The 27,098-nt window shown below is 37.3% G+C and overlaps 2 protein-coding genes across 3 annotated transcripts in view; one reads left to right on the top strand and one right to left on the bottom strand.

Annotated features, from left to right (window-relative positions):
* Window positions 1–8,531: 8,531 nt before the first annotated feature.
* Window positions 8,532–15,175, top strand: LOC308688637 (C3a anaphylatoxin chemotactic receptor). Of its 2 annotated transcripts, XR_014029922.1 has the most exons (3): window positions 8,532–8,602; window positions 9,265–9,397; window positions 13,072–15,175. XR_014029922.1 is itself a non-coding variant. In XM_081361832.1 (2 exons), exon 2 carries the CDS (start codon window positions 13,079–13,081, stop codon window positions 14,147–14,149), a length of 1,071 nt encoding a protein of 356 aa, XP_081217958.1. In that variant the 5' UTR covers window positions 9,313–9,397; window positions 13,072–13,078; the 3' UTR covers window positions 14,150–15,169. The 2 variants fall into 2 exon arrangements, 1 of the variants encoding a protein (XP_081217958.1); XM_081361832.1 differs by lacking the exon at window positions 8,532–8,602 and having other exon boundaries at window positions 9,313–9,397; window positions 13,072–15,169.
* cenpq (centromere protein Q) overlaps window positions 8,973–27,098 on the bottom strand; it is a 36,030-nt gene continuing 17,904 nt past the window's right edge. The window contains exons 4-11 of the mRNA XM_081361837.1: window positions 25,112–25,217; window positions 24,928–24,996; window positions 19,118–19,247; window positions 17,779–17,898; window positions 17,287–17,364; window positions 15,273–15,380; window positions 12,107–12,172; window positions 8,973–9,763 (exon numbers count right to left, since the gene is read on the bottom strand). Coding sequence (XP_081217963.1) covers window positions 12,107–12,172; window positions 15,273–15,380; window positions 17,287–17,364; window positions 17,779–17,898; window positions 19,118–19,247; window positions 24,928–24,996; window positions 25,112–25,217 — 677 coding nt within the window. The 3' untranslated portion in view covers window positions 8,973–9,763. The remainder of the gene's footprint in view (window positions 9,764–12,106; window positions 12,173–15,272; window positions 15,381–17,286; window positions 17,365–17,778; window positions 17,899–19,117; window positions 19,248–24,927; window positions 24,997–25,111; window positions 25,218–27,098) is intronic.

Here is a 27,098-nt window from a genome sequence, read left to right as displayed (position 1 = left end):
TAAGAGCAGGCGCGCTTGTTCCATGGCGGATTGCTATTATAACGGCGGATTTGCCAGGAGCGGTTCACAGCCGAGGAGACCGACGTTCTCGTCAGGGCCGTAAAACACAGAGAAGTGACATTGGGGATGGAGAAACACACCCAGATTAGCTTCGGTTAAACAGGCGTATGATAATTTGGGTAAATGTGTAAGCTAGATTTATGCCTATTTTTCACATCTTCATGGACACAACAATGATTTCCCTCGTGTGGTAATATTTTTCCTTGTAATTATGTATGATTTTCTAAAAATGAGAACTGCTGTGTAGATGAGAGAAGCAAAGTGTGTGTGCGTTGTGCTCACGCTACATTATGGCCAAGCACGCGCCCTTAAAATAGCCTCTGAATAACATGTGCAACGCGCCACTGACTTTAGACGAGGTTTCTCCTGGTCAGTGGAGGAATTGTTTTCTGAAACTGCAAAATAGCACCAGGGAACGTTTGCGCCGGAACACGCCTCCTCTTTTCGCTGAACCGCCCCCGGGAGCGCAAGTTCATTCCCTAATTTACCGATGTGCGTCTGTGGAGGGAAAAGTCCGCTGTGCGTCGGGTGAGAAATAGGAATGACACATGCGTCGTGTACAAAGTCAATTACGCTGGGTGTGAGATAGGGCCCTTACAGTCAGGGAACCTCCACGAGTGTGAACTAAATCTTTCAATGTGTGAAAATATGCATAAAATGATAAACACAGTTATCCAGAAGAACAGGGTTTCTTGTAATCAGAGAAAGGATCTTCCTTGCATCCAGAAATGGAATAATTGTTATTGCAGATTTACAGTTTTTTTTATTCGCTTTGGTACTATTTTCACAAGTAAGGTGTACATTTTCAAAACTCTTAGTACAAAAATCCAAACTGATCACACTTGTAACACAGCTAGTCATTCTTTCAAAACCTGATGTAATGCTTTCAGTCAGTTGCACATGTTTTCAGTCCACATAATCATTGTTTCAAACACAAGATTATTGTAATATGTAATGAGAACATTTGGTTTAATCACAGAAACACAACAGTATGATCTTCTTTCAATTTAGTACTTTTAACAATCAGCTCATTCAACAGCAAACAATGCAAGATACATGTTTCAAATCACCGTTGTTGCTGAAATAATTACAGTAATACAGGCTATGCCACATTAGAAAATACACGTGCATAACCTAACTTATGTAATTTTATCCATAATGTTTGTAATAGTATCTATCCAGTGTGTTATCAAAAGGTGTGATGAAGCACAGCCATGATGTTCTGTGCTAGAACAGAGTTTGCTGGCAATGAATACAGTAAATGATTTTGACTATTTGACTGAATCTACTGTAGTGGACCTTTACAGATGAAGGTTGAGTTACAGTAATCTAACTACCATGTCTCTACCATGTTTACAGTATCACATAGCATGCATACTGTAATGTAAAATGCTGTATTTGATGCCGTCTGTCTCCCTTCTACTGATGCTTCTCTGATCAATCTGATGTTTTACAGTCATTGACTGTCTCCTCTCCCTTATTCTCTATTCTGCTTTACAGTATTTGTACAAATGGCAATTTCTCTGTATCTTTCTCTCTCACACACACACACACACACACACACACACACACACACACACACACACACACATGCGTGTTCACACTCTTTGAAAATGATGGAGGTTATTATCTATAAATCACTTATGTAAAAATAATTCATTACATTTGGTTTTCCATATCAGAAATTGCAAACAAGTTCTATAGAAACTGTATATAGAATCAATATCTATTGAAATCTATAGGTGTACCAAATGATTCATTGATTAACCATTAAGATCAGTTGGATTAAATAATAGACAAATGTATTAAACTGAACAAGAAGAGATGCAAATCAAAAGTTTGGTAGTAAGAGCTTTATGAAAGGCAGTTACTGTGAATGAAACATGTATGTAGATGAAACACTTATTTTGTGTTGTGGAAAGGATACTTTGTGATTTTGTGCATTGTACTAACACAATTGAAAACATAATGAAATGTTTGAAAAAAGTGCACTTTTGATGATCGGTTGTGATATTAGCACTAAGAGTTTGGAAAATGTACACCTAACTTGTGAAAATAGTACCAAAGCGAATAAAAAAAAATGTAATTTCATGCTGCTCTATTGAGACCCATCTCACATCACGGTTCTTTGACTGCAGAACTGAGAAGCGAGATAATAAAGTCTGAAATCTGTGAGATTCAGCCCAGCTTTAATAATATTATGTGTGAATAACAACTAACTGTCCATCTGTTGAAGACACTGCTGTATTTCAGGTCTGAGTTCACGTGTAGCGCAGCGCCGTCTGGTGGTGATGAGCGGAACAGCACTCAATTGGGAGCTAATTATTACATTGTTTAAATAAAAAAAAAAATTGCGTAAATGTGGTTTTGTATATGTACATTTCTGAAATACATAACTTAGACAGTTTCCTCTGATAACAAGCGACAAAGTTATCCAGAAGAACAGGGTTTCTTGTAATCAGAGAAAGGTCTTCCTTGTACACAGAAATGGAATAATTGTTACGTTATGTTAATTGCTCTATTGAGACCCGGTTCTTTGACTGCAGAACCGAGAAGCGAGATAATAAAGTCTGAAATGTGGGAGATTTAGCCCAGCTTTATCATATGAGGCCTGATGTGTGATTAACCCTTGGGGTTTTCTTATGCCATAAAAACGTGGAAATTGTTTTGTTGTGGTCCTTGAAAAAATATTTAGGGATTTCAAAAGACCCCCTTGCAGCCAGTACAGGGGTCACTTCCCTGAACTGTTTGCAGGGGAGGGAGTTAGTTTAGGAGCCACCAATACTAATACCCAAATACTTAAAACCACTGGGGCAGCATTTTAGGGATCCGGAAATAGTTCTAATGTCATTGTCTAATACATCCAGGAAAATATGTTTTGTATATCTCAGTAATCATGAGGTTTTGACTCAAAAGTCGAATACACAAATTCATGTTTTCTCTAATAGTAGTTTTGCATGTTGGTTTAAAACCTCGAAAATGTGTGAATTATGTCCTTTAAACAAAATATAGGGTAAAAAGTTTGGAAACATTACTATTTTTAATGTTTTAGAAAGAAGTCTCTTTTGCTCATCAAAAATACAGTAAACACATTAATACTGTAAAATAGAAAGTAAATCATCTGTTGTTTATGTGAATATATAGTAAAGTGTAATTTATTCCTGTGATCAAAGCTGAATGTTCAGCATCATTACTCCAGTCTTCAGTGTCACATGATCCTTCAGAAATCACTCTAATATGAGGATTTGATGATCAAGAAACATTTATGATTATTATCAGTGTTGAAAACAGTTCATGTTTCATGTTACAAAAGATTTCAAATAAATGCTGTTTTCTTGAACTGAATATATATATATATATATATATATATATATATATATATATATATATATATATATATATATATATATATATATATATATATATATATATATATATGTGTGTGTGTGTGTGTGTGTGTGTGTGTGTGTTCCATTTATTTCAAATAGAAACAATTAAAATTACATGTTTTTTTTTCTTGGGAAATAAGAGTTCATAGCCTTTCTGTAGCCAAAACTCAATGATGTGCCTACAGAAACAACACAACACTCAAATGCTAATATTCAGACTAGCCTGTACAAACAAGGACATGCTAACATTGTTAACTCAGAGCTATCTATAGAGTTAAGCCTCCTGAAATAAGTCCACAGGTTGAGGGGACTAACGTTTGTATACATGACAAAAACACAAAATAAGAAGCTGTCATAATGGATCTTTCCATGGGTACTTTGAATGTTTTAAACTAAAATATAAGTGCTAACTAATAATATTATGTGTGAATAACAACCAACTACAACTGATGAAGACACTGCTGTATTTCTGGTCTGAGTTCACGTGTAGCGCAGCGCCGTCTGGTGGTGATGAGCGGAACAGCACTCGCTTTGGAACTAATTATTACATAGTTTAAATTAATACATTTTTAGCGTAAATGTGGTTGTGTATATGTACGTTTCTGAAATACATAACTTAGACGGTTTCCTCTGATAACAGATCACTCTAAACTGTAATGTGGACTCATTTTCTGTAAAGCTGCTTTGAAACGATGTGTATTGTACAAATAAACGTGCATTGAACTGAAAGACACCGTGACATCCATCGGTTGCTGGTTAGTTTAGTCCTGAAGAATAAAGCTGTTAATCACAGTGATTAGAGACATGGCAGGTGGGTCAAATAATTATGTTTTAGTTTTTTCTTGGCTAGTAATGGCTCAATATTGAAACTAGCAGGTTCAGCTTTTACATAATTACATTTGCATATTTTTGCTTAACTTATTTAAATTATTATATATTTTGACCTCGAGAGTTATTTAGCCTAACTTTATAAAGGCCCATTTTAACCTCATATTATAGGGCTGTTTCTAATCAAATTAAATCATTTTCACTGGAATAAATAATATTATGAGATTCATGTTTTATGGGGGAAAATGCAATAATACTTTTAAACATGAAACTAAACCGCCAGTAGGTGGCGGCAAATCCCTTAATGTATGAATCATTAATTTAAAGTCCCCCTGTGGTGAAAATCCAGCTTTTAATGTTGTTTATGTGTCTATGTGGTGTTTTTAATCTGCTTTAACACAAAGCATGTGTAAATTCATAAGTCGACAGCATTGCTGAGTATTTCCTCCTTAAAACTGCAGTGAACCAAAGACAGTCTCAAAAACACACTTTGAAATCGCTGGTGTTTCTGACGTCACAAACTACCTTGTAACCAATCAGATCAACGTGTGATCGTCAACCAGTGGATCTCTGAGCTGAGTGAGTGAGTGGAGGCGGGGCTCATTTGCATATTCATAGAGCCGCGAATACTAAATGAGACAAGGGTGTCGAGTTACATTCAAGATATTTTAAGGCATTAAGATGGAAAAAAACTTTTAAATATGTCATTTTGGTGATCAAAAGATGAGTTTTAAGGGATAAAATGATTGACTACAGAGGGACTTTAACCAATTTGTTCAAAACACTGAATCATTCAGTAAATAAACAGAACTTCTATGATCTTTGTATGGAAATATTTTCGTTGGTGAAATAAAATGTAAATAACTTAATATTAACTAATCCTCTATTTGTCTACTGCTACTTGTTTATTGAACTATAATATCAATTTAACATTTACAATTTACATTATGTTTGGCAAAACAGCTCTCTGGTGTATGTATATATATATATATATATATATATATATATATATATACACATATACATATATATATATGTGTGTGTATATATATGTATATATATATATATATAGTTGATTGGAAACACATTTTATGTGAGAACACTTATGAAGTCAATTCTCACAGAAAGTGAGAATTTTTTTTTTTTATGCCACAGACATCTGATAGTATCAGTCAAACCAACACATCTGAAAATCGCTGACTCTGATCTCACGGTTTACTTAAACGGAAGTTTCAATACCATGAAACTTTCAGTGTCTCAACAGTTCAATGTCTCAACACTAATGACACACTGATCGAGCGCAGCATGAGCTCAGACAAGCCTCTGCAAGTTTAGTCTCAGGTAAAGTATGATTTGCATATGATAACTGAGAATCTATTGTTTTTTGAATTACTGTCACTGTTGCTCATAGTTAGGGTTACGGGTTTGTTCAAATTTTAAGTATTAAACATCAGTAACTTTGTACCACAGAGTTTGTGCTCAAGATAATCCAGGGTTATAATAAAGTCTAATAATTTTATCCCTTAAAACTCATCTTTGATAATCATATATTTAAATGTTTTTTTTTTCCCTGTGAAAAAAAAAATTCTTCATGCCTTAAAATATCTTGAATGTAACTCGACACCCTTGCCTCATTTAGTATGCGTGGTTCTATGAATATGTAAATGAGCCCCGCATCCACTCACTCACAGCAGCTCGGATTACCTGATGAACCGCTCAACTCTATGCGATTACAATCAAGTATTTTCTTTTAGTGGCAACTTATGTGGCATTATTGCAATAACAAGACACTTCAAAAGACCTCAGACAACAACAAAAAATTCTAACTTTAACAAAAATACTGATTTAATGTATTTAATGTATGTTTAAATATCATGAAAGCTGTTTTAAGAGCAGTTAGCCAATTCCAGAAAAATGAATGGATCTCTATGGACCTCTGCTGGACAGATATTACACTTTTTTTAAAACTATTCTGCAGAATTTTTCTCTAACCAGCAGATGGCAGAATTTTGCCTCTAACATCTAGAATCTAGATCAATATCCAGAAACACACATCTTTAAAGGGTTAGTTCACCCAAAAATGAAAATTCTGTCAGTAATTACTCACCCTCATGTTGTTCCAACCGCGTAAGACCTTCGTTCATCTTCGGAACACAAATTAAGATATTTTTGATTAAATCTGAGAGTTGTCTCACTCCTCCATAGGCTTTCAGAGGGACCGAAACTTGCTGGCCCAGAAAAGTTATTAAAGAGATCGTTAATATAGTCCAAGTGACTACAGTGGCTCAACCTTAAGTTTATCAAGCGACGAGAATACTTTTTGTGCGCAAAAACAAACAAAAATAACGACTTTATTCCACTATTCATTTCCTTCTCCCTGGGCCTCTAGTTGGTTCACGTAGTGTTTTTGCGCAGCGCGTCTGTGTTACACGTCACCACGTAGGCTCACTATTGGCCGAAGCGGGTCATGTGTGTGATGCGTGATGACGTGAAACACAGACGCGCAGCGCAAAAAAAGGAAATGAATAGTGGAATAAAGTCGATATTTTTGTTTGTTTTTGCGCACAAAAAGTATTATCGTCGCTTGATAAACTTAAGATTGAGCCACTGGAGTCACTTGGACTATATTAACGATCTCTTTAATAACTTTTCTGGCCCAGCAAGTTTCGGTCCCTCTGAAAGCCTATGGAGGAGTGAGACAACTCTCAGATTTAATCAAAAATATCTTAATTTGTGTTCCGAAGATGAACAAAGGTCTTACGCGGTTGGAACAACATGAGGGTGAGTAATTACTGACAGAATTTTCATTTTTGGGTGAACTAACCCTTTAAAGCTGCAGTCCGTAGTTTGTCGCCATCTCTGTTCGAAATCTGCAATTGCAGTTATTTGCGGAATGATCGGCTTTACGTGGGTTGTGCTTCGGCTCGGCACAGCGCGGATGAATCCGATGTTTTGAGGAGAATGTGCGGCTGTCAGTCGGTGTGGATCCTGGCATTCGCAATCACAGATCCACTTTTTGGAAGTATGACCAACATAAGAATTTTCACTGGAAAATGTTCTGAACAAGTAAGTAACATCCACGTTTGTTCTGATCAACTAAGGGGGAAAAAGCATTGCAGTAAATCGCGCTGATTAAATCTAACGATCGCTTATCATATCACGTCAAACCGTGCAAATTATACTTCGTTCTCATATTGTTCATGATAACAACATCAGCATTGCGTGACTACATTTAATGTGTGTTAGGGATACCTGTACCTCAGTTTCCATTACTCTGCAGTCTTTCTAATTGTCATGAATACCAACAAATTAATGTTCCTTAGAACTGGTTCTCTTTGAAATACAAGCACACGTATCTGTAATCAGATGCATATTTAAAACTGGAATATAATCTTATTTTTACCTTTCAAAAGCCCATCCGATATTTATCCTCGTTAGCCACTCCGAAGTCCGAAGTCTTTTGCATTTTACAGCGGGTGAATCTCCAGCTGGTGATCGTCGTTTGAACCTTTCTGGATCCGCCATTAAATTGATCAGTTTAATAATATCAAAGCCGACTAGCCGAGACTCTTCTTTATGTGGACAGATGTGACTTTATGTGGACAGATGTGACTTTATGTGGACAGATGTGACGGAATGACGCAAAGACATGTTCGAATTTCCCGCGTAAATCCACCAGTACCACTGGAACTAAAAACATTATTATAAGCTTACCGATTTGAATCCAGCTACGGCAAGCAGAGAGGTCTGAACACTGTTATGTACTTGCGCAAACATTTATTTTGGATAATTTTTTACCCAAAAAAGTTATGGACTGCAGCTTTAATTTGAATTATCATTAAAGTTTTTTTTTTTTTAATTATAAAAATGTAATATTTCAAATGCATGCTTATGGTGTAGTTTTGCAGTAAATAGTTTTTCATTTTTTTATTTATTTTTTTACTTCATATCCCCCAAAACACAGCATAAACATATAGATAAGAAATAAAAAAATATATATTTAGTTTGTATTAATAAAATATACAGTACTGTGCAAAAGTCTTAGGCATGTTATTATCTATCAGTTTACATTTCCAAACATTCTTTTTGCCATTAATTGTAATAATCCAGTGCGATTTGTGTCTGCACAAGGAGTCTGACAACAGCCGGTATGATCTGATCTCTCCATCATCGAGTCCGTCTGTGATTACATGAAGAAACAGAAGAAACTGAGACAGACTAAATCCAGAAGAACTGCGGGAACGTCTCCGAGACGCTTGAAGAAACCTTCCTGCAAAGCTACAGCACTGTGAAAAGCACTGGCACTTGTGTTAAAATGCTGTAAAGTGAGAATGCTTTCAAAAATAAAATCACAAATTGAATTTATTTATGATTTAACTTCTACTAACAAATTCAGATCAATATATGGTGTAATGACCCTTTGCGTTTAAAATAGCTTTTGTCCAGGTACACTTGCGCAGTTTTTCAGGAAGCTTTCTTCATTAACATGGGATATTAACAAGACTTTTGCACAGTACTGCATATTTCTTTGAACAATCGCTTTATAAATGTTTGGGGTTAATCAACCGCAGGGACCACAAGTGCAAACAGGAAACGAGGAGCATGAGGGCAAAACCCAACCAATAAAAAAAGATTATTAACTAATAATAGTATCTCAATGATACACTGATGAAATCACACAGAACACAATATGTTACCTTGGCAAACACATTTTATTCATAAAATGTTTTTTAAAAATCTGGTTAATATTTACAATTCTCGTTTTCTCTCCAAATCAATGTGTTTGAATGGAATTTACCTCTGCATTTAAATAATCTGTAAACCCAGACATCATAAAGCAATAAATAAATCTGTGGCACATGAATGAAGCACTAATAAGCAACTATATTTAGTTCTATGGGGACATACAGTGCAATAATGGTGACTGCATGTTCATTAATGTCGTAATCGAGCTAAATAAACCCTCCTCTGTTGTCTTCACTGATAGGTTAACGCATAGGAAACACTCCTCTCTCAGTGTCTCATCATCCACCAGCTCAAACACACACACACACACACTCACTCATGCTCTCAGACCTCTGAGTCAATCCATGCAAGTTCAACCAAAGCCAACAAACAAGGTAAGACTTACTGCTACTATAATACATCTATAAAATGCATTTCAAGTGTTTCTCAGAGAATTTAAGACTTAACTTTGATTAGAAAGCTCCGGCGTATAACGAACACGTTCTAGATGAGCAGCGCTGCTGAAGGTGTGTTCACATACCAGGAATGCATTATGGATGTGTGTAAACAGGTTGTGAATGGCACTGCGTGTAAAAGTTCACATTCCTGCAGCTCGCCATTCGTAGGAACACGTACAGCATCATGACCCGACAGCTGCCGGTCCGAGGTGTTCAGAGATCAATGCATGTCACATTTGATCTTCAGGTCTTGATAACGCTCGTGTGCATCTGTGGGATTTTCTGGTCCAGCAGCTGAAAAACCTTGAGGAATCATTCATGCACAAACCCTCAGCGTCTATTACCATTTTCCTTGACATGATTTGCAATGTTTATATTTTATTTTTCACCTTTATTAGAAAATATTTTAATTTGTTGCTGGTTGCATGAACTCCCGGGCTAGACTAGTCCCACAAGTTAGTCATCTACTGTTATTCTTTAAGATTGGGACTAGTTGCACAAACATAAGGCACAGGCTTAATATAGTGGATATGAACTAGTCTTACAAACTAGCAATTATATCCTTAATATCTATCTTGCACTATTCTGTAATAATGTCTGACACTTAGGATGTCTCGTGTTTATGAGTAAATGTTCACTGTAAGAAATTTTTGTTGGTTTAACTTAAAGTAACTTGATTGCCTTAAAATAGAGTTCATTGAAATAAAAAAACTGAGTTAGTACAAAGGAGGAGATTGAAATATCTACAGAATCTCAAACCACATTATCGAAGTTGATTTGACAAAAGAAAAAAAGTTTTAAAAAGTTTTTACAGTGTAGGATTAAGGATTCAAATTAGACTGATCTACCATTTTATGTAACTGGTTTAAAAAAGTTATGACCAGTCAATTTTTTGATGACAAACTTGTAAGACTAGTCTAGGGCGTTCATGCAACCAGTCATAACTCCTTCAGGTCAGTTACATAAAATATAGATTGGTCAGATTTAAATCTGACTTGAATTTGAAACTAATTCTAATAGTTGTTAGAATTAAACAAAACATATCAAGTACCCAATGGCCATTCTTCTTTACAATGAAAACAAATTTCATAATACTTTTCAAAAGAAAAGAGGAAATGGCACTTGCTTCATTTTGTCGCCATTGAACATACATCCTTAAAAATAAAGGTTCCTTATTGGTATTTATGGTAAAGCAACACCATAGAAAAAACATTTTTGTGATTCCAAAGAACATTTAAGAACCATTTATTTGTAAGTGTGAAGAAACTTCCTCCACTTTACAGAACCTTTTGTGCAATGGAAAGGTTTGATGCCAAATAAAGAACCTTTGTTTTTAAATGTTTTCTCACACCAAGAAAAAAAAAAAATTAACCTCTTTTAATTTTAAGCTCTTAGGGCATGAAAAACAAGATTTGAACTTTTTTACTGTACACATATTTCACAGAGATGTCGAATGTCCACTTAAAGTGAAATGAGATCAAATCTTGTGAAAACTATAAAATATAAACAAAAAATATAATACAGCTTCGATTATTGCAAATGCAATTGAGTTCAACCGGCAGACAGAGAAATTTATACGAGTTAAACTTTACATGTCTTTGATATCAGAACATGAGGAAGTGATTCATCAAAGATCTCTACAACCGGTGAAGGTGTTAACTCTGTGGAAACCCAAATATGTAGATTTACCTTTATCATTCTGATTATGTTCAAAATGGACAGATTTAAAAGAAAACCTCAGACTGAAATCTACATTGACCTATTCATGTTTTCAGACTGTGGAAAAAATTGTTTTTAAATCTCATCTGAAATGAGCCATGTTGGGGGTAGTAACACACTACAAGTAACATGCATTAAGTAAGCAGATTACTGTTTTTGATGTTACAAGTAATGCATTACAAGTAACATTCATTACTTAATCAGATTACTTTTTGATGTAACGACTAAAGTAATGCATTACAAGTAACGTGCATTATGTAATCAGATTACTTTATTGATGTTACAAGTAACGTTCATTACTTAATTAGATTACTTTATTGATGTAACGACTAAAGTAATGCATTTCAAGTAACGTGCATTGTGTAATCAGATTACTTTTGATGTAACGAGTAATGCATCACAAGTAACCTGCATTATGTAATCAGATTACTTTTTTGATGTTACAAGTAATGCATTACTTAATCAGATTACTTTTTGATGCAACGAATTACTTTTTTGATGTAATGAATAAAGTAATGCATTACAAGTAACGTGCATTACGTAATCAGATTACTTTATTCATGTAACGAGTAAAGTAATGCATTACAGATAATGTGCATCATGTAATCAGATTACTTTTTTGATGTAACGAGTAAAGTAATGCATAACAAGTAACGTGCATTACGTAATCAGATTACTTTATTCATGTAACGAGTAAAGTAATGCATTAGAGATAATGTGCATTACGTAATCAGATTACTTTTTCGACGCAAGTGCAAATTACAATCTAATAACACAAATACATTTATTTACAGCTCAAAAATTTACAGCAAATGAAGTATTTCATATCACAGAATTAGTATGAATTGTATGCCCAATTTAGCAAACAGATGATTAACCAAAATTTAAAAACTATATGACTACTTGATGTTACAAAAAATGTTTTACCTAAAAGACGACCCATAGGATAGAAGGAATGGGTGGATATTCCAGAGCAACTTGACCGTCAGCCATCTTGGTTTGGAGAAAACAAAAATTCCACATACAAAGGCTTGTCAGTTGGCTGCAGTGTATAGGATCCAACATAGGCAGTGTTGACATGCAACTATGCCGTCAAAACCCATGCATACGCAAGAAAATGGCTTTTAATTAGCCATCCACTGTAGTGACCTCTATGCGTGAAAAGGTTAAGAATGGTTTACTGAAAGGTTATTGGGGGAACCGAACAGGGTTCTTCCATTGCATCGCCAGGAATACCCCTTTTGTAACCTTCATTTTTAAGGGCCCTATTTTAACGATCTAAGCTCATGGTCTCAGTGCACTTAGTGCATGTCCGAATCCACTTTTGCTAGTTTAATGATGGGAAAAATGGTCAGTACGCCCAGCGCATGGTCTAAAAGGTTTGTTTCTATTCTCTTAATGAGTAATGGGTGTGTTTTGGGTGTAACATGCCAAAAAAAACAATCAGAGTGTAAATTCCCATTCCCTTTAAAAGCCAGTTGCGCTCGCGTCAAGGCGGATTGGGTATTTAGATTGAAGGTTGAAGCACAAACAGACCATCTACAATATTAATCTTTTACATTGTAATCTTTTTATTATTTTTAATATTTGGCTAGTTTGAGTGCTGCTGCCTGTCCCTGTGTGTGTAATAAGCAGAGTGTCTATAGGCGCACTTTGACATGCTCTTTAAATAACAAAAAAACGTACCAACAATGCACCTGAACACACACCTCGTTCTCAGACCAGCAGCTCATGGCCGCACAAATAGGCGCAAATGCATTTGCTATTTAAACAAGGTGGCGCAGGACGTGAAAATGATAACTGCGTTGGGCTGAAACCAGCAAAAAAAACTTTATTTTTAAGAGTGAAATGCTTACAATAAAGATACACCATGTGTTATTGTGTTTTCACAGAGAATCAATGTCTACCGATGCACCAATGAACGCCACCTTGAGCTCCAACCACACCACCATCTACCCCAGCGATGCCATGCGTGTCCTGCAGATGATCGCGACCGTGATGATCTTCATCGTGGGTGTTTCTCTGAACAGTCTGGTGGTCTGGGCGTTGGGGGTTCGAGTTTGGTGTCGGAATAAAGGAGCAAGTTGCGAGACGCAGAGCGCTGACAGCTTTCGGATTTACGTCGTAAACCTGGCGTTTGCGGACTTGGTGCTGCTGTTACGTACGCCACTAATGCTACCATACTTAGCGAACCACTTTTCTTGGACATTAGGGGAGCCCGTATGTAAGCTGGTTATTTACTTGCGCTGCCTTGGGTTGTACGCGAGCGCGTTCTTGCTGTGCGCCGTCGCAGTGGAGCGTTGCTTGTGTTTGCTTAGACCAGTTTGGGCGCGATTGAAACGCCCTCGTTGGGCCGTGCCGATAGCCTGCGCTGCCATTTGGGTGTTAGCCGCGGTATTCGCGTCACCTTACATTGGCACGGCTCAAATCATTCTCTGGGAGAACCGTACGGCATGCATTGAAAGCGATTTGGGAGTAGGAAAAGCTTTAATAGTTGTGGAAACCTTAGCAGGATTCTTGCTACCACTTGTGATCTTCTTGTCTTGCAATATTGCGGTGGTTTTTTGCGCAAAGAAGGCCGAAGGCGCAGTGTCTTCGCCAACCTCGTCATCTGGACCAAGTTACACATCCCAGCGTTTGACTCGTCTCTACCGGGTACTCTTCCTCACAATGCTCCTCTTTCTCACTTGTTGGGTGCCTTACTTTACATGCCGCTTTATAAGGGCTCTTGCACACGATCGGCCGGACTGGAAGAAGGTCAAAGAAGGAGCGATTGGAGGCGCTTACGTAGCGCTATTTCTAGTGTACATAAAAAGTGCGCTCAACCCCATCATGTACGTGTTCGCGGCTCGTGGACTCGGACGCACCGTTCGTGCGTCACTTGTCTCCACAATCGAGCGAGTCTTCAATGAGGAATTATCCGAGTCTTTACGAAGAAAGTCTTTACGAAGGAGAGACTCTCAGTTTTAGTGGAGCTTGAAGAGGCCAAACATTGGACAACCAACGAGGGGTGTGTTTCCCAAAAGCATCGTTAGCCAAGTATGCGAGTCCATTGGTATGTCTAGTATTGAAACAATGCTGTAATATGTAGTACATAATTTGATGTTGATCTCTCAAAAGGACTATTAAGTTCTTTAAAAGTTCTTAAAAATGGCACCTTCTGTTTTTCAAAAGCATCGTTAGCCAACTATGTTCGCAAGTTCCATCATTATCAGCAGTTCAACGAGTCAGTGTTTCCCGAAACCATCGTTATAACGAGAAAGGAGCGACAGATCTCGACCTGCAGTCAGAAGAGTTTCTTGTTTTTATAACATGTGGACTCAATAAATCCTGATCTTGAGTAAAATAAACAAGCTGACATTCAGTGCAATCTGTATCTTTTATCTAGAATACATACAAATGTCATTTACATCTTTTAGTTTGTCAAGAGATTTTAAAGTGTCGTTTTTGAAGAGTGCAAACGAGCTCTTTAAGAACAAAAAAAGTTGACAACAGGACTAAACATGCTGTACGTCACATCACATATCACAAGATGGGGACTAAGACAATTTTATAACCATTCGATGGACAAGAAAGCATTTCGGACACCAATTCTGTGCGATTTTTTTTTTTTAATCTTGTGATGTATGATTGTAGCACTTTGCATTTCTACAGCAAATGAAAGACAAGGCGTTCCCTCTGGACTTGCTTGCTTTGACTGAAGGCTTAAATTAAACGGCCTATGCAGTAGAATCTACTTTTTCCAAGTCACCCAGATAATTGGCAAAACAGATCACACATAAAAACTAAAACTTTGAATCAAACTAAAGATTATGAATCAAGAAGCTGTCGACCAATTCACCGTAAATGATCTGATAGACCAGAGAAAGCTAAATCTTCTGAATTCCAGCGTTGGTGTTGATGTTGTTGCATTAATGCTTGAGATGAATGTAATTTCAGTGTCTAGTCCTCTATGCAAACTTGTCATTTTGAAATAAATGAGCAGTTATTTTGTTGATCAGCTGTCTCTGTCAGTGTGTTTAGCTTGAGAAACAGTGTCTTGCTGTGATGGTCAGTCCAGGGTTTTGTCATTATGAGCTTGTACTGAATCCACCTGTTTATTTGCAAGCTCCAGAAAAGCCCTCATATCCCCGAGGACCGGAAGCGTCTGAAGAGCTCGAACCACTGCGGGAGGATTGGGAACAATCTTCATCAGGTGCTCCTGAAGGATCAGTAACACACTAGTTTAGCAGGCAAATCAAATCACAAGCCTTTCCTTGCCCTTGAATGGACACATACACACATAATTATGTCAAAATACCCGTCTCGCCAAGTATTCTCTCTCTCATAAGTGAACAGTTGAGAAAGAAACCAGATGTGTGTCGGTTTATTCGGTCTTTAAGTGACAGTGGCCTAATATTCCAGCTGTCGTCTGTGTCGTTAATGTTAATAAAACAACAAAATACAGCTTTAACAAAGATGAAACTACCCGATCCGTGGCTCAAAAACCGTAAATGACCCGAACCGTGAATTTTGTGATCCGTTCGACCCCTTTATTTTGGATCCCAGTCGCATTAACAAAAGCACATTGTGAACCACTTGCATAACACTTCTAAAAAGTGTTTAGTGTTGAAACTGCTTTTCCTGAACTAATTGCATCAAGTCTGTCTGTATAACCCTGTCACTGATCCATATAAGGTGAAGACATGTTTCTCAACATGAGTTCTGTGCACTATAGGGTGCATTTCTGTGAAAAAAGTGGCAAGGAAGGTGTCAAAACCTCACGCTATTTATGCCATCATGACAAACACTTGGCTGTTTTCACAACACACAAGCCTGACAACATCCTAACTCTTGATTCTTTAACCACAAATTAAGCATTAAGAGCTGTTAACACAGTTCTTCCATTTCACTGACGGATGTGTTGACAGATGTGTTTGAGCGCTACGTTCTCGAGGGTCACGCAAAAAGCTTTTTCTTCTCGCCAGACTGACCTGCACCTCACAATTTTGTAGTTAAAGTGTGAAGATAAGATAAGAAGTCACTACCGTTTTTATCATTAACAGAGAGCCTATACTACAAGACACTACTTGTAGACAAAGTAAACTCCAAATGTGAATTCCAAAGTGATGAAATCAATATTGATATTACTCAGATGGCAACCAATCGAACAACACAATTTTCTTATTTGGGAGACTAAAGGTGACTAAAATATGTCCCGAAATCAAATTAAAACGGTAAGAAATTACATTATGCATTAGGAAAATAGGACCATTTACAGCATTTTGACATTATTTTCACGGCAAATAAACATTTTCCCTGTGATTCATCATTAATTGAAGCAATGCAACAAATCTTTTTTGTAATTTCCATTATTCTCACAATTTTTTACTGAAATCAGCATTAAAGTAAATACTAACATGCATACATATTTTCTGTAATGCAAGTGTATTTCTTTGCATTACAGTAATGCAAAAATTGCTTAATTGTCAAAACATTGGTGACATTTTTTTTTTTTATGGTAAATAAATATTTTGGCCACGAATAATCATTACCGCAATGCAATAAACCTTTTTTTGTTATTTTGCATTATTCTTTCTTGATTGTCATTAGTCTCACATTTATGTAATGCAATTTAAATCAGCATAAGTAAGCAAATATTAACATGTATAAATATTTTTTATGTACTGAAAATGAGAATTCGTTTGCATTAGTCACGTGAAAACTGGCAAAGAAATAATGCGATCATGCAAAAAAAAAATATATATATATATTTTGAGTCATTGATTTTGAGGTGAAATATGGTCTTTCCAGGTATGGTCTAAATTCTCCGAGTAAAACTGGAAGTTGTGAAAAATATGATACACCGGTGTTTTGCCAGATTAGAAGTTTATCCATGTATCATCTTTTTACTCTTAATTAATTTGGGAAACTGTATCATATATCTCTTTTAATTCCTGTTTTAATTTTCCTTGCTTTTATGTTGTGATAATTTTAATTCCTTTCTGTGTAAAGCACTTTGAATTGCCATAGTGTATGAAATGTGCTGTATTAATAAACTTGGCTTGCCTTGAAATATGACTTATTCAAAGTAAACTCGACCGTAGTTCAAGTGAAGCGTGACGCACCTGTAGCGTCGGCTCATTGGCAGAGCGAGGCGATACAGCAGGAACACGCAGGACCGCTTGCTCTGACAGCTGGAGAAACTGGAACAAATCATGCCATGATTAAACCACAGATACAAGCTTCACGGACTGTTCAAGTGAAACCAGTTCCTAGCAAGCAACTTAGCATTTAAAAGAGATGACTAGGCTAAAATCTGTGAAAATACAGTGAACATTTATTAGACGTCTAACCATAGCCCAAGAATAGACTAGTCATCAATTATATAACATGTCAAAGTAATGAATCCTTGTGATCACTGTTTACTTTGCATACATGATGGAATATCATACATCTCGCAAGTTATTTTGGCAAAAACAACATGTAACCAAATTCGAGGTTATTTTGGCTAGACGTGTGTTAGCCGGACTATATCTGGTCTATAGTTAACATGGACGGTGAAATGACGGCTATTGCTTGCTGGGTTGTGTCATGACATCACTGAAGTGTGCTTGAACCTCCTGTGCTTTTTCCTCTTCATCCTCGAGTTGGCTTCTCATTATCCTGCATTTCTCCTCCAAACTATCCATCTTCACCTCCATCTCCTCCAGAGTGCCGACAACCGAGCGCATGTTCTCCTGAACAGATCCAGCACACGCAAAGGTTAGCCAAGTCAAGTCTCCTTCATTTATACAGCGCTTTAACAATATAGAGTTTCACAGCAGCTTTACAGTGATAACAGGAGATTACAGTAACAGAGAGTGTTTAGGCTTCACAGCAGATCTAGAATATAGTTATTGGCCAGATAAAGTTAGTTTTGATCGATTCGCTTCCGTTGCAAAGATCATTAGTTATTAACTTAGGGGCCGCTAACACACACCGCTCTCACAGAAAACCCTTCATGCGCTCCGGCTCGTTTACACAACAGTGTTTGGTGCTCGAGAACGCAAACCTTTAAATAGGTTCCAAGGTGCAGGCGCTGAATAATAAAAATAAACTAAGTTAACCCTGCGCAAACTTCAAAAACGCAAATATGTACAAATGTATTACGCGTTTAGTCTATAGATATGTGCGTTTGAATATATATGTGTGCAGGCGTGTAGTCTTTCTTTACAAACTGACATCAAAAAGGCCCGTCTGGCCTTAAGTCTCTGATGTCCCCAGAGTGTGTGTGTGAAGTTTTAGCTCAAAATACCCCACAGATATTTTTATATCGCATGTTAAACTCGTCAATTTTTGAGGGTGAGCAAAAACACATCGTTTTTGTGTCTGTCCCTTTAAATACAAATGAGCTGCTTCTCCCGGCACAGGGGGCGGAGCTTCAAGAGTTTGTGTCCTTTTACCTCACACACACACACACATGCACTGAACATTTCAAAAACTTTTAGCCTTTAATGTTCAAACCGGAGTCAGACAATGATGGAGAGACTCAAGAAGAAGTGACAACATGTAGAAGCAACAGGACATTTCTGAATGTTTAGTTGATGAGTTTATGAAGCTGATGTGTCGTTATCTTCTAGTCATTGATTAGCATATTCTGTCTTGATAATCTATAAATCGTGTTCAGGGGGGGGGGTTTATGTAAATTCTAGGGTTGGTGATGTCACTAACCCGGGAGGAATGTGGTGTAGTCTCTACCAGCCGTTTGTTGTAGTCCTTAAAAAGTGATTTCTGTAAAAGCAAATATCTCCCTTTGCTCTGAACTTTGAGCGTTGTAACTTTGCAGATGTTGTTTATGCTCAAACAGCAACATTACACACTAACTAAAGTTAGAAAAGTCAAATCATATTCAACCACCCCTTTAATGTCTGGTTATGTCACGAACAAAACAAATGATCATCTCGACCCGTTCATCACCTCTAGAGACTCGAGCGTCTTCTTGCCGTGTTCGGATTTATTACTCTCAGCTTTGAACTGATGGGACACGCGCATCATGTCTCCATGTTTACTTGCGGGAACAGAAAGCTGCGCACACTTGGCCAGGAACCTGCGGAAACATGTTGTGAAAGAGTTATGGCTCGTTCAAACCAAGGACGATACCTATAATGATAGTTATATGAAAGAATAGCAGAGTTCACACCACAACTATAACCAGGGTTCATACAGACACTGTAAAATGTAATTCCAGGACTTTCAAGAACTTTTCAAGCACTACTTTTTTGTTTTTTAAGGAATACAATCAGAGATCTCACTTATCAAACAATATCTTTATTACCTTTCAACTTCTAAAAAAGGTAAATGTATAAATAAAAATAAATAAAACAAAATGGTACACATAAAGTGCAGCACATGCAATGACTGGTAACTTTAAAGGTCCCATTGCATGGATTATTTTATTATTTTAGAATGTTTCCTGGGGTGCCCTTATAATGTTAATATGTTTTTTAGATCAAAATTTATTATAATTTAGAAATAAAAGGCATATTTCCTAGCCTGATTTTAGCCTCTGATTTGAACGCTCTGTTTGAAGGGGCGTGTCTGCTGTGAGACTTCAGTGTAAACGCCCACTGCTGTGATTGGCTGCTGAGAGACTTCAGTGTAAACGCCCACTGCTGTGATTGGCTGCTGAGAGACAGTGTGAACGCCCACTGCTGTGATTGGCTGCTGAGAGACAGTGTGAACGTCCACTGCTGTGATTGGCTGCTGAGAGACTTCAGTGTAAACGCCCACTGCTGTGAGACTTCAGTGTAAGCCTGGGGCACGTTCAAGTTCAAAACGGTGCGCAACGTTTTGCTACGGTTTCCGGGTTGAATGTCATGTTTCCTTGAAACGGCGTGCACCGGTGTGCAACAGGGTTTGAGATACGTCTTCTCTTGTTTGGTGGGTGTGTCAGAACTGCAGTCCAATCAACAGCCACATGTATATAAAGCATGCGGTATTAAAGTGAACTCGCACAATGGGTTCAAGGAAAGTAATTTACAAATGTGTTCGATGCAGCTCGGTATACGCAACAACTGAGGATATTAGAAGACATGTTTGTCTTAAGTTTTATTGTAAAAATATAGGATATCAACATAATGATGTAGATGTTTATATTTTTAGCTTCATTGCAAGTGTATGATATTTGGTATAGAAATAAACAATGGTAATTAAGTGCTTTTCCTAAAAATTTGAAAGAAAATACAGGGTATTAAAACAGTATGAACCACAAATAAAGTCAGTATGTGAGGCTAAATAGATGTGTTTTAGTCTGAATTATGTAAGATGTGTGCTTCCATTTCAGTTTCAGCAATCCCTTCACTCGACTGGGATGTTTTCGTGTTCTGGCCGGCAAGTGCAGTAACTGTAGTAACTGTAACATCGGGCATATTTTGTAGTATAAACATATTTATACCGACTTCATCAGGGTCCGAAAATTCTTCACAAAGAACACAAAGAATGGCCTTCTCAGCTGCCATAGTTGCAGCTCTTGCGTCATCAGAACAGTGTGTTCAACGCATCACCGTTTCGGTTTAAAAAACGTTGTGCAACGTTTTGTCGGGGCTGAATGCAGCCCTGTTGTTCGCGTGAATGAAGATCTTATCATTGCAACGCAGTTTCTGCACTCTCACTAATGCTTTCACCAATGCAAACATGATGTACGCACAGTAAGAGCTTCATTGTGCAGTGTAACAGCGTCACTGATTTCATAACGAGTTTTGGCAAGTGTCCAGATAAACTCGCGCTGTGTGATTGACAGCTTGGGCGACTGGAAAGAGATTGTTCTTTGATCGCTATCTGTATATTAATCACAGTTTAAGTGAGATTATTTTCATCCTACCAAGAGAAATGACGTTAAGTTGATCGTTTAGTCGCTGGCTTGATTTACTTTGAGAGAAACATTATCTGTCTGAACTTGAACAATTACACATCAGAAATCCACATAACCCACTGGTTCTCCAGAGGCTCGGATGAAGGAACTAAAAAAATATCTTTGTGTTCATTTGTACATCCAAACACTGAGCAACTGCCATGATCCGCTCGTTTGCAAGCCATGATGTCTCTCGAAGAAAAATGATTCGGACGATGATTCGGCTGCGCAGTTCCGCCTGGCCTTGAACATGGGCTGGCATATGCAAATTTTTGGAGGCGTACATATTAATGATCCCGACTATTGCGTCTCAGTCGGTGTTATGTGGAGATTCGCCTATTTTTCAGGGGTGTTTTTTCAAAAACGAGATTTAAATAAGAAGGAGAAAACAATGGTGTTTGAGACTCACTGTATGTCATGTTCATGTACTGAACTCTTGTTACTTAACTATGCCAAGATAAATTCAGTTTAAAATTCTAGGGCACCTTTAACCATTGAAAGTAGGGATGGGTGATAAAACGATAACGGTAATTATCGCGAAAAACGATATCAAGAGTTCGATAAATGTTCGATAATGTTTATGCGCCAAAAGTGGAACGAAACTCATTTGAAACATGCGCGCTCGGCTCAAAGTCCAAACGGCAGCGCGAGCTCACTAGAGCAGATGCGTTTACTCTGATCGGTCTTGGTCACAAGGTCCAGTGAGAAGCGCTTGAATTCAGCGAAGAACACAAATATCTCAGTGATTTAAACCAGTTTAAAGGCAGATGAAACAGCGCTGACAAACAGGAGAAACACTGTGCGCAACGATACAGTCAGAAGGCTTTTCCGTCTACAAATTCCCATCATTTACTGTAACGTTAGCCTAGTAATATTAAACGCACCATGAAATGTGGGATATACATATTGAATTGCATTATATTATTAATGTAGACACTGTATTAAAGGATTAATGGAGTATAATTACAGTATTTAATAATGTATTTAGGCTACTGTTTTTCATACAAATACCATAGAAACCATAAAGTTACATTTTGCCATGATAGTGAGGTGCTACAGGCTATGCCCGGTATCATCTGTGGTTATCATGATATAAATGCATGATACTGGATGACCAATGGTTAATTTGAATAAAACTCAAACAGTCAGAATATTACATTTTACCAAATAAAAATTAGCACATGCAAAAACTAAGAAATTAACTGTCCAATAAAGATATTTATTTTGTTAAGGAAAAATGACAAATGCTTGAATGTTCTACCTCAGGTTTGTGAGTAGTTTAAAACAACAACTTTCAACTTTCACTTAGGAGCAAAAATCTTCCTTTTAAACTTGAAAGAAATAAAGATTTGACTTTTATCGTGATATTATCGATATCGACTGATATAAAAAAAATTATCGTGATTTTTTTTTTGGGCCATATTGCCCAGCCCTAATTGAAAGGATACTATGACAAAGATAGTTTCCTTATTAAATCAGATTTTTTTTCTCTCATGAATATATGATTGACATGAAGAATGAAAGCTGTATCATATACTTGGATATTTCTACGAGCAATACCACGCTCATAGTCATGCGAAATTTGCTCTATATCAATATCAGACGGGCTGCAGAGTTAATTTTACGTGAAAAGATTGTTTTATCAATAAAATTAAACACTAATTTAGCATTTATTGTCTTTCAATAAAAGTACCTTTTTATAAAAATGGCTGTTTTCAAGAGTTTTCCAGGACTTAAATAATTCATTACATTTATATAGCGCTTTTCTCAGCACTCAAAGCGCTTTACATAGAAGGGGGGGGTCTCCTCAACCACCACCAATGTGCAGCTCCACTTGGATGATGCGACGGCAGCCATATTGAGCCAGAACGCTCACCACACACCAGCTTACTGGTGGAGAGGAGATAGTGATGAAGCCAATTTGTATATGAGGATGATTAGGAGGCCATGATGGACAGAGGCCAAGGGGCAAATTTGGCCAGGATGCCGGGGTTACACCCCTACTCTTTTTCGAAGGACATCCTGGGATTTTTAATGACCACAGAGAGTCAGGACCTCGGTTTTACGTCTCATCCGAAAGACGGGTCAAAAAATGTCAAAAATGTCAAAAAAAATGTCAAAAAGTCAAATTCAACCACTTCAAAGCACTTTAAGCTCCTTGTACGAACCCTGTATATAATGATGGCGGCACAGAGGAACGGTATCGTTGGAATCACTCAGAATGATTTTTTTTCTAGATGAACAACTTTAAAAACACTGACAGCCAATCAGAATCCATCCTGCTTTCAGAGCTCGAGCATTTAAAGCGACAGACAACAAAACTGAGAATAAACAGAGCAATATTGTCCACTGGTGTTGATTTTACATGAAAAAAATTCTTCATGCCTTAAAAAATCTTAAATGTAACTCGACACCCTTGCCTCATTTAGTATTTGCGGCTCTATGAATATGCAAATGAGCTCCGCCTCCACTCACTCACTCAGCTCAGAGATCCACTGGTTGACGATCACACGTTGATCTGATTGGTTACAAGGTAGTTTGTGACGTCAGGAACACCAGCGATTTCAAAATGTGTTTTTGAGACTGTCTTTGGTTCACTGCAGTTTTAAGGAGGAAATACTCAGCAATGCTGTCGACTTATGAATTTACACATGCTTTGTCTTAAAGCAGATTAAAAACACCATAAACAACATTAAAAGCTGGATTTTCACCACAGGGGGACTTTAAAAACATGTTTTTTTTGGTTATGTGAACGTTAAAGGAGCATTCTGTAAGTTCTGAAATTTCTAACCGTTACTGACACCAGTGGCCGTTAGAGGAACTGCAGCCAGTCTCATGCTCGTTCTCGGTGCGCACGCTCGTACGAGCACGACCACATCAACCAGGGTTACCGCGGCAACCACTGACGGCTCGTCGAGATTCACCACTCACCAGCATAATGTTTGAGGTAAGAAAAGTTACAGTACTGTAAGGTTATTGTTTGACAGACCATATTTTAGTAAAATGTTGCAGTGCTGCTTTATATTATCAACTAAAGTCTACTTCTAAAAGTATTTTAACACAACACTGTAACACACACTCCCAGCACTCACAGACCCCTTATTTTGACTATTGTAGAGTAACGCTAAATTATAAAACTGAGTTGAAGACGTTATGCTTATTTTTAGATACAGTACAATTACTATTACAGTTGTACTACTATACTATTTTGTAGAATAGCAATAACATTATGGTATTAAAGGTAAAGGAATTCTAACCTTGATGTATGAGCTCGTCATGCTTTATTTTCATTCAGAATACCACATGAAATTTTGCACTAAAAACACTAAATAATTCGGATTTTTTTTTTTACACTTCCGAGGAGTGTCCGTGGGTGTCTGAGTTGTGCTGGGGGCGGTTGTAAGCCCAAGTAGACGAGAACGCGCATGACGTCACATTTTGTGAATTTTCGCGCCGATTCGGGCCCGACTCCTCCATACACGATTGAGCCTACAGGCTGATAGAGGCAACCGTGGTGGACAGTCGAGGTGTCATCTTTTTATTACATCATGGTTGGCTCAAACATGTACAAATGGAAACACTATCTTAAAGATTTTTTTAAGTAAAAACCTACGCAATGCTCCTTTAAGGAAACATTCTATTTCATCATTCTTCGAACACTACGGGAATGTTACTTTTAAATGTTCTCTGAACATTACGAAACTAATAGTAACATTTTAAAATATGTTAGATGTGTGAGAAAGTTTCCATGAACAATGTTTTTTGTGCTGTTTTGAGAACATTATTAAAGACCTGATAACTTTGAACAAATGTTCTATTAACGTTTGTTCATAACTTTGCCAGAACGTTCCCTGTCGGAGCAGATGTTTGATGTTACCGGTCTTTAAGGCGGTTGAGATGCATCTGCGATTCCTCTTTTTCTCTGTTTTTCTGTGCCAGAACAGATCTGAGACAAAGGCATGAATAACAAAACATCTAAATCAGACCGTGAAGATGAAGCAATCTGCCACAGCACACACATATGATTATTACATAACAGGTTATTACATAACGTTACTCACAGAACGGACAAACCAAGCATGTCCTCCACAGCCAGTAAGGAAGACTTGCTCATCGGCTTCCAACTTCCCTGATTTTTAATCTTTCCAACCATCGCTGAGGCTTTACCTATAAATCAGGACAGTGGAGGAAATAAAGACAGCAACAGAAAACAGTCAGATCATATATCACTGATTCTTCAGCCGAAAACTCCAAATATGTCATCATTTACTTGCACATGTTCAAACAATCTGAATCACATTTGATTTTTGTTGTAATGAAGTTGAATACGAGCACTCATCTATGTAAAAAATGCAATTGCAACTTTTCATCTTGCACCTTTTTTTGTTGTAAATTCCATTCTTTCATGACAATACAATGCTTTTTTTATTTAAATCAGCATTAAAGAAGTAAGCAATTACATTTTTTAACATTATCTGTAATTAGGCCTGTCACGATAACAAATTTTGCTGGACGATAAATTGTCCAAGAAATTATCGCGATAAACGATAATATTGTCGTTCTGAGACCATTTTCATTTCTTATAATTATAATGGCATAATAATGCAGGTACACCTTTTCAACGATCTATAAACTTTTATTTCTAAAGAATATTAAACATTGAAAACGGAAAACATTTTAAATATCCCAAAAAATGAACAAAACAACCAAAAACAATGAAAGCAATGGACTCTTAGTGTCTGTTAACAAAATAAATGTCTGTTAATAAATAAAATGAAACAAAATTGCACTTCAAAAAATATTAAACATTAGGCTTTAGACATTATTAAATAGTGATACATTCCATAACAGGCAAAACTGACAGTTAGGACCTTTGTAAACAAATAAAAAAAAGCCTCAACAAGCCATATCGCACAATTTTGCACTGTTACTCCTGTTACTTTGTCCTCCTGTTACTTTGTCAAGTGATTGTGTACTGTCGGGAAGGCATGCTACGCACTGAAAATACTTGGTTAGGATTAGGGGTGAGGAGTGCGTGCGTATTACACGCCATAAAGAGCGTATCATATGCACGCAAAAACTATTTTTGGCGTATAAATGGCACGAGAAATAACATTCGTGGTATAGATACGCATTTTCATGTGATCGGGCTCGCTGTCGCAACTCACAACTAGCGTCTTCTCTCTCTCCCGGCAGTAGCCGCAAACACTCCCGCCGGCGCTTTCCCATACAAAGACCATGTGACTGAGCGCCGCGGCGCCGCCTTCTCACACAAAGACCATGCAACTGACAACAAGAGGGTTCACTCCTCCTATACGCTAAAGAACCGAGCGAGAGTGGTCATCCAGTCTCTTTGGTAGAGAGAGAGAGACGAGGAAAACAAACAAGCATGCAAATGGAATTATCGCGGCCGAAAAAATTATCGAGCTCGTTTTTTTTATCGTGCGATTAATCGACTTATCGACTATCGCGACAGGCCTATCTGTAATGCAATTTTTTTGCATTACAGTAATGTGAAAATTGCTTAAATGTCAAAGGAATAATGTCATAATGCAAGAAAAATAACAATTACAAATGTATCACTTTTGATTTTGTGGTGACTCACAATTCTGAGAACAAGAGTCAAAACTGTGAGATATAATGTATATAAATAATTTTGTCTTGCACATGTGAGTTTATATCCCACAATTCTGATAATATTTTATATTATCAATATGAAATGTGATATATTATACATTCTGAAATATTTTTTTTCAGATTATTATTAGTTTGAGTGAGTGAGTGAGTGAGTGAGAGAGAGAGTGTGAGTGTGAGTGAGTGTGAGTGAGTGAGTGAGTGTGTGTGTGAGTGAGAGAGTGAGTGAGTGAGTGAGTGAGTGAGTGAGTGAGTGAGTGAGTGAGTGAGTGAGTGAGTGAGTGAGAGTGTGTGAGTGTGAGTAAGTGAGTGAGTGTGTGTGTGTGTGTGTGTGTGTGTGTGTGTGTGTATGTGAGTGAGTGAGTGTGTAAGTGAGAGAGTGTGAGTGAGTGTGAGAGAGAGAGTGAGTGTGTG

Source organism: Scardinius erythrophthalmus (genome assembly GCF_964197995.2).
Source record: "Scardinius erythrophthalmus genome assembly, chromosome: 3".
Lineage (NCBI taxonomy): Eukaryota > Metazoa > Chordata > Actinopteri > Cypriniformes > Leuciscidae > Scardinius > Scardinius erythrophthalmus.
This window is presented reverse-complemented; position numbering and strand designations above follow the sequence as displayed.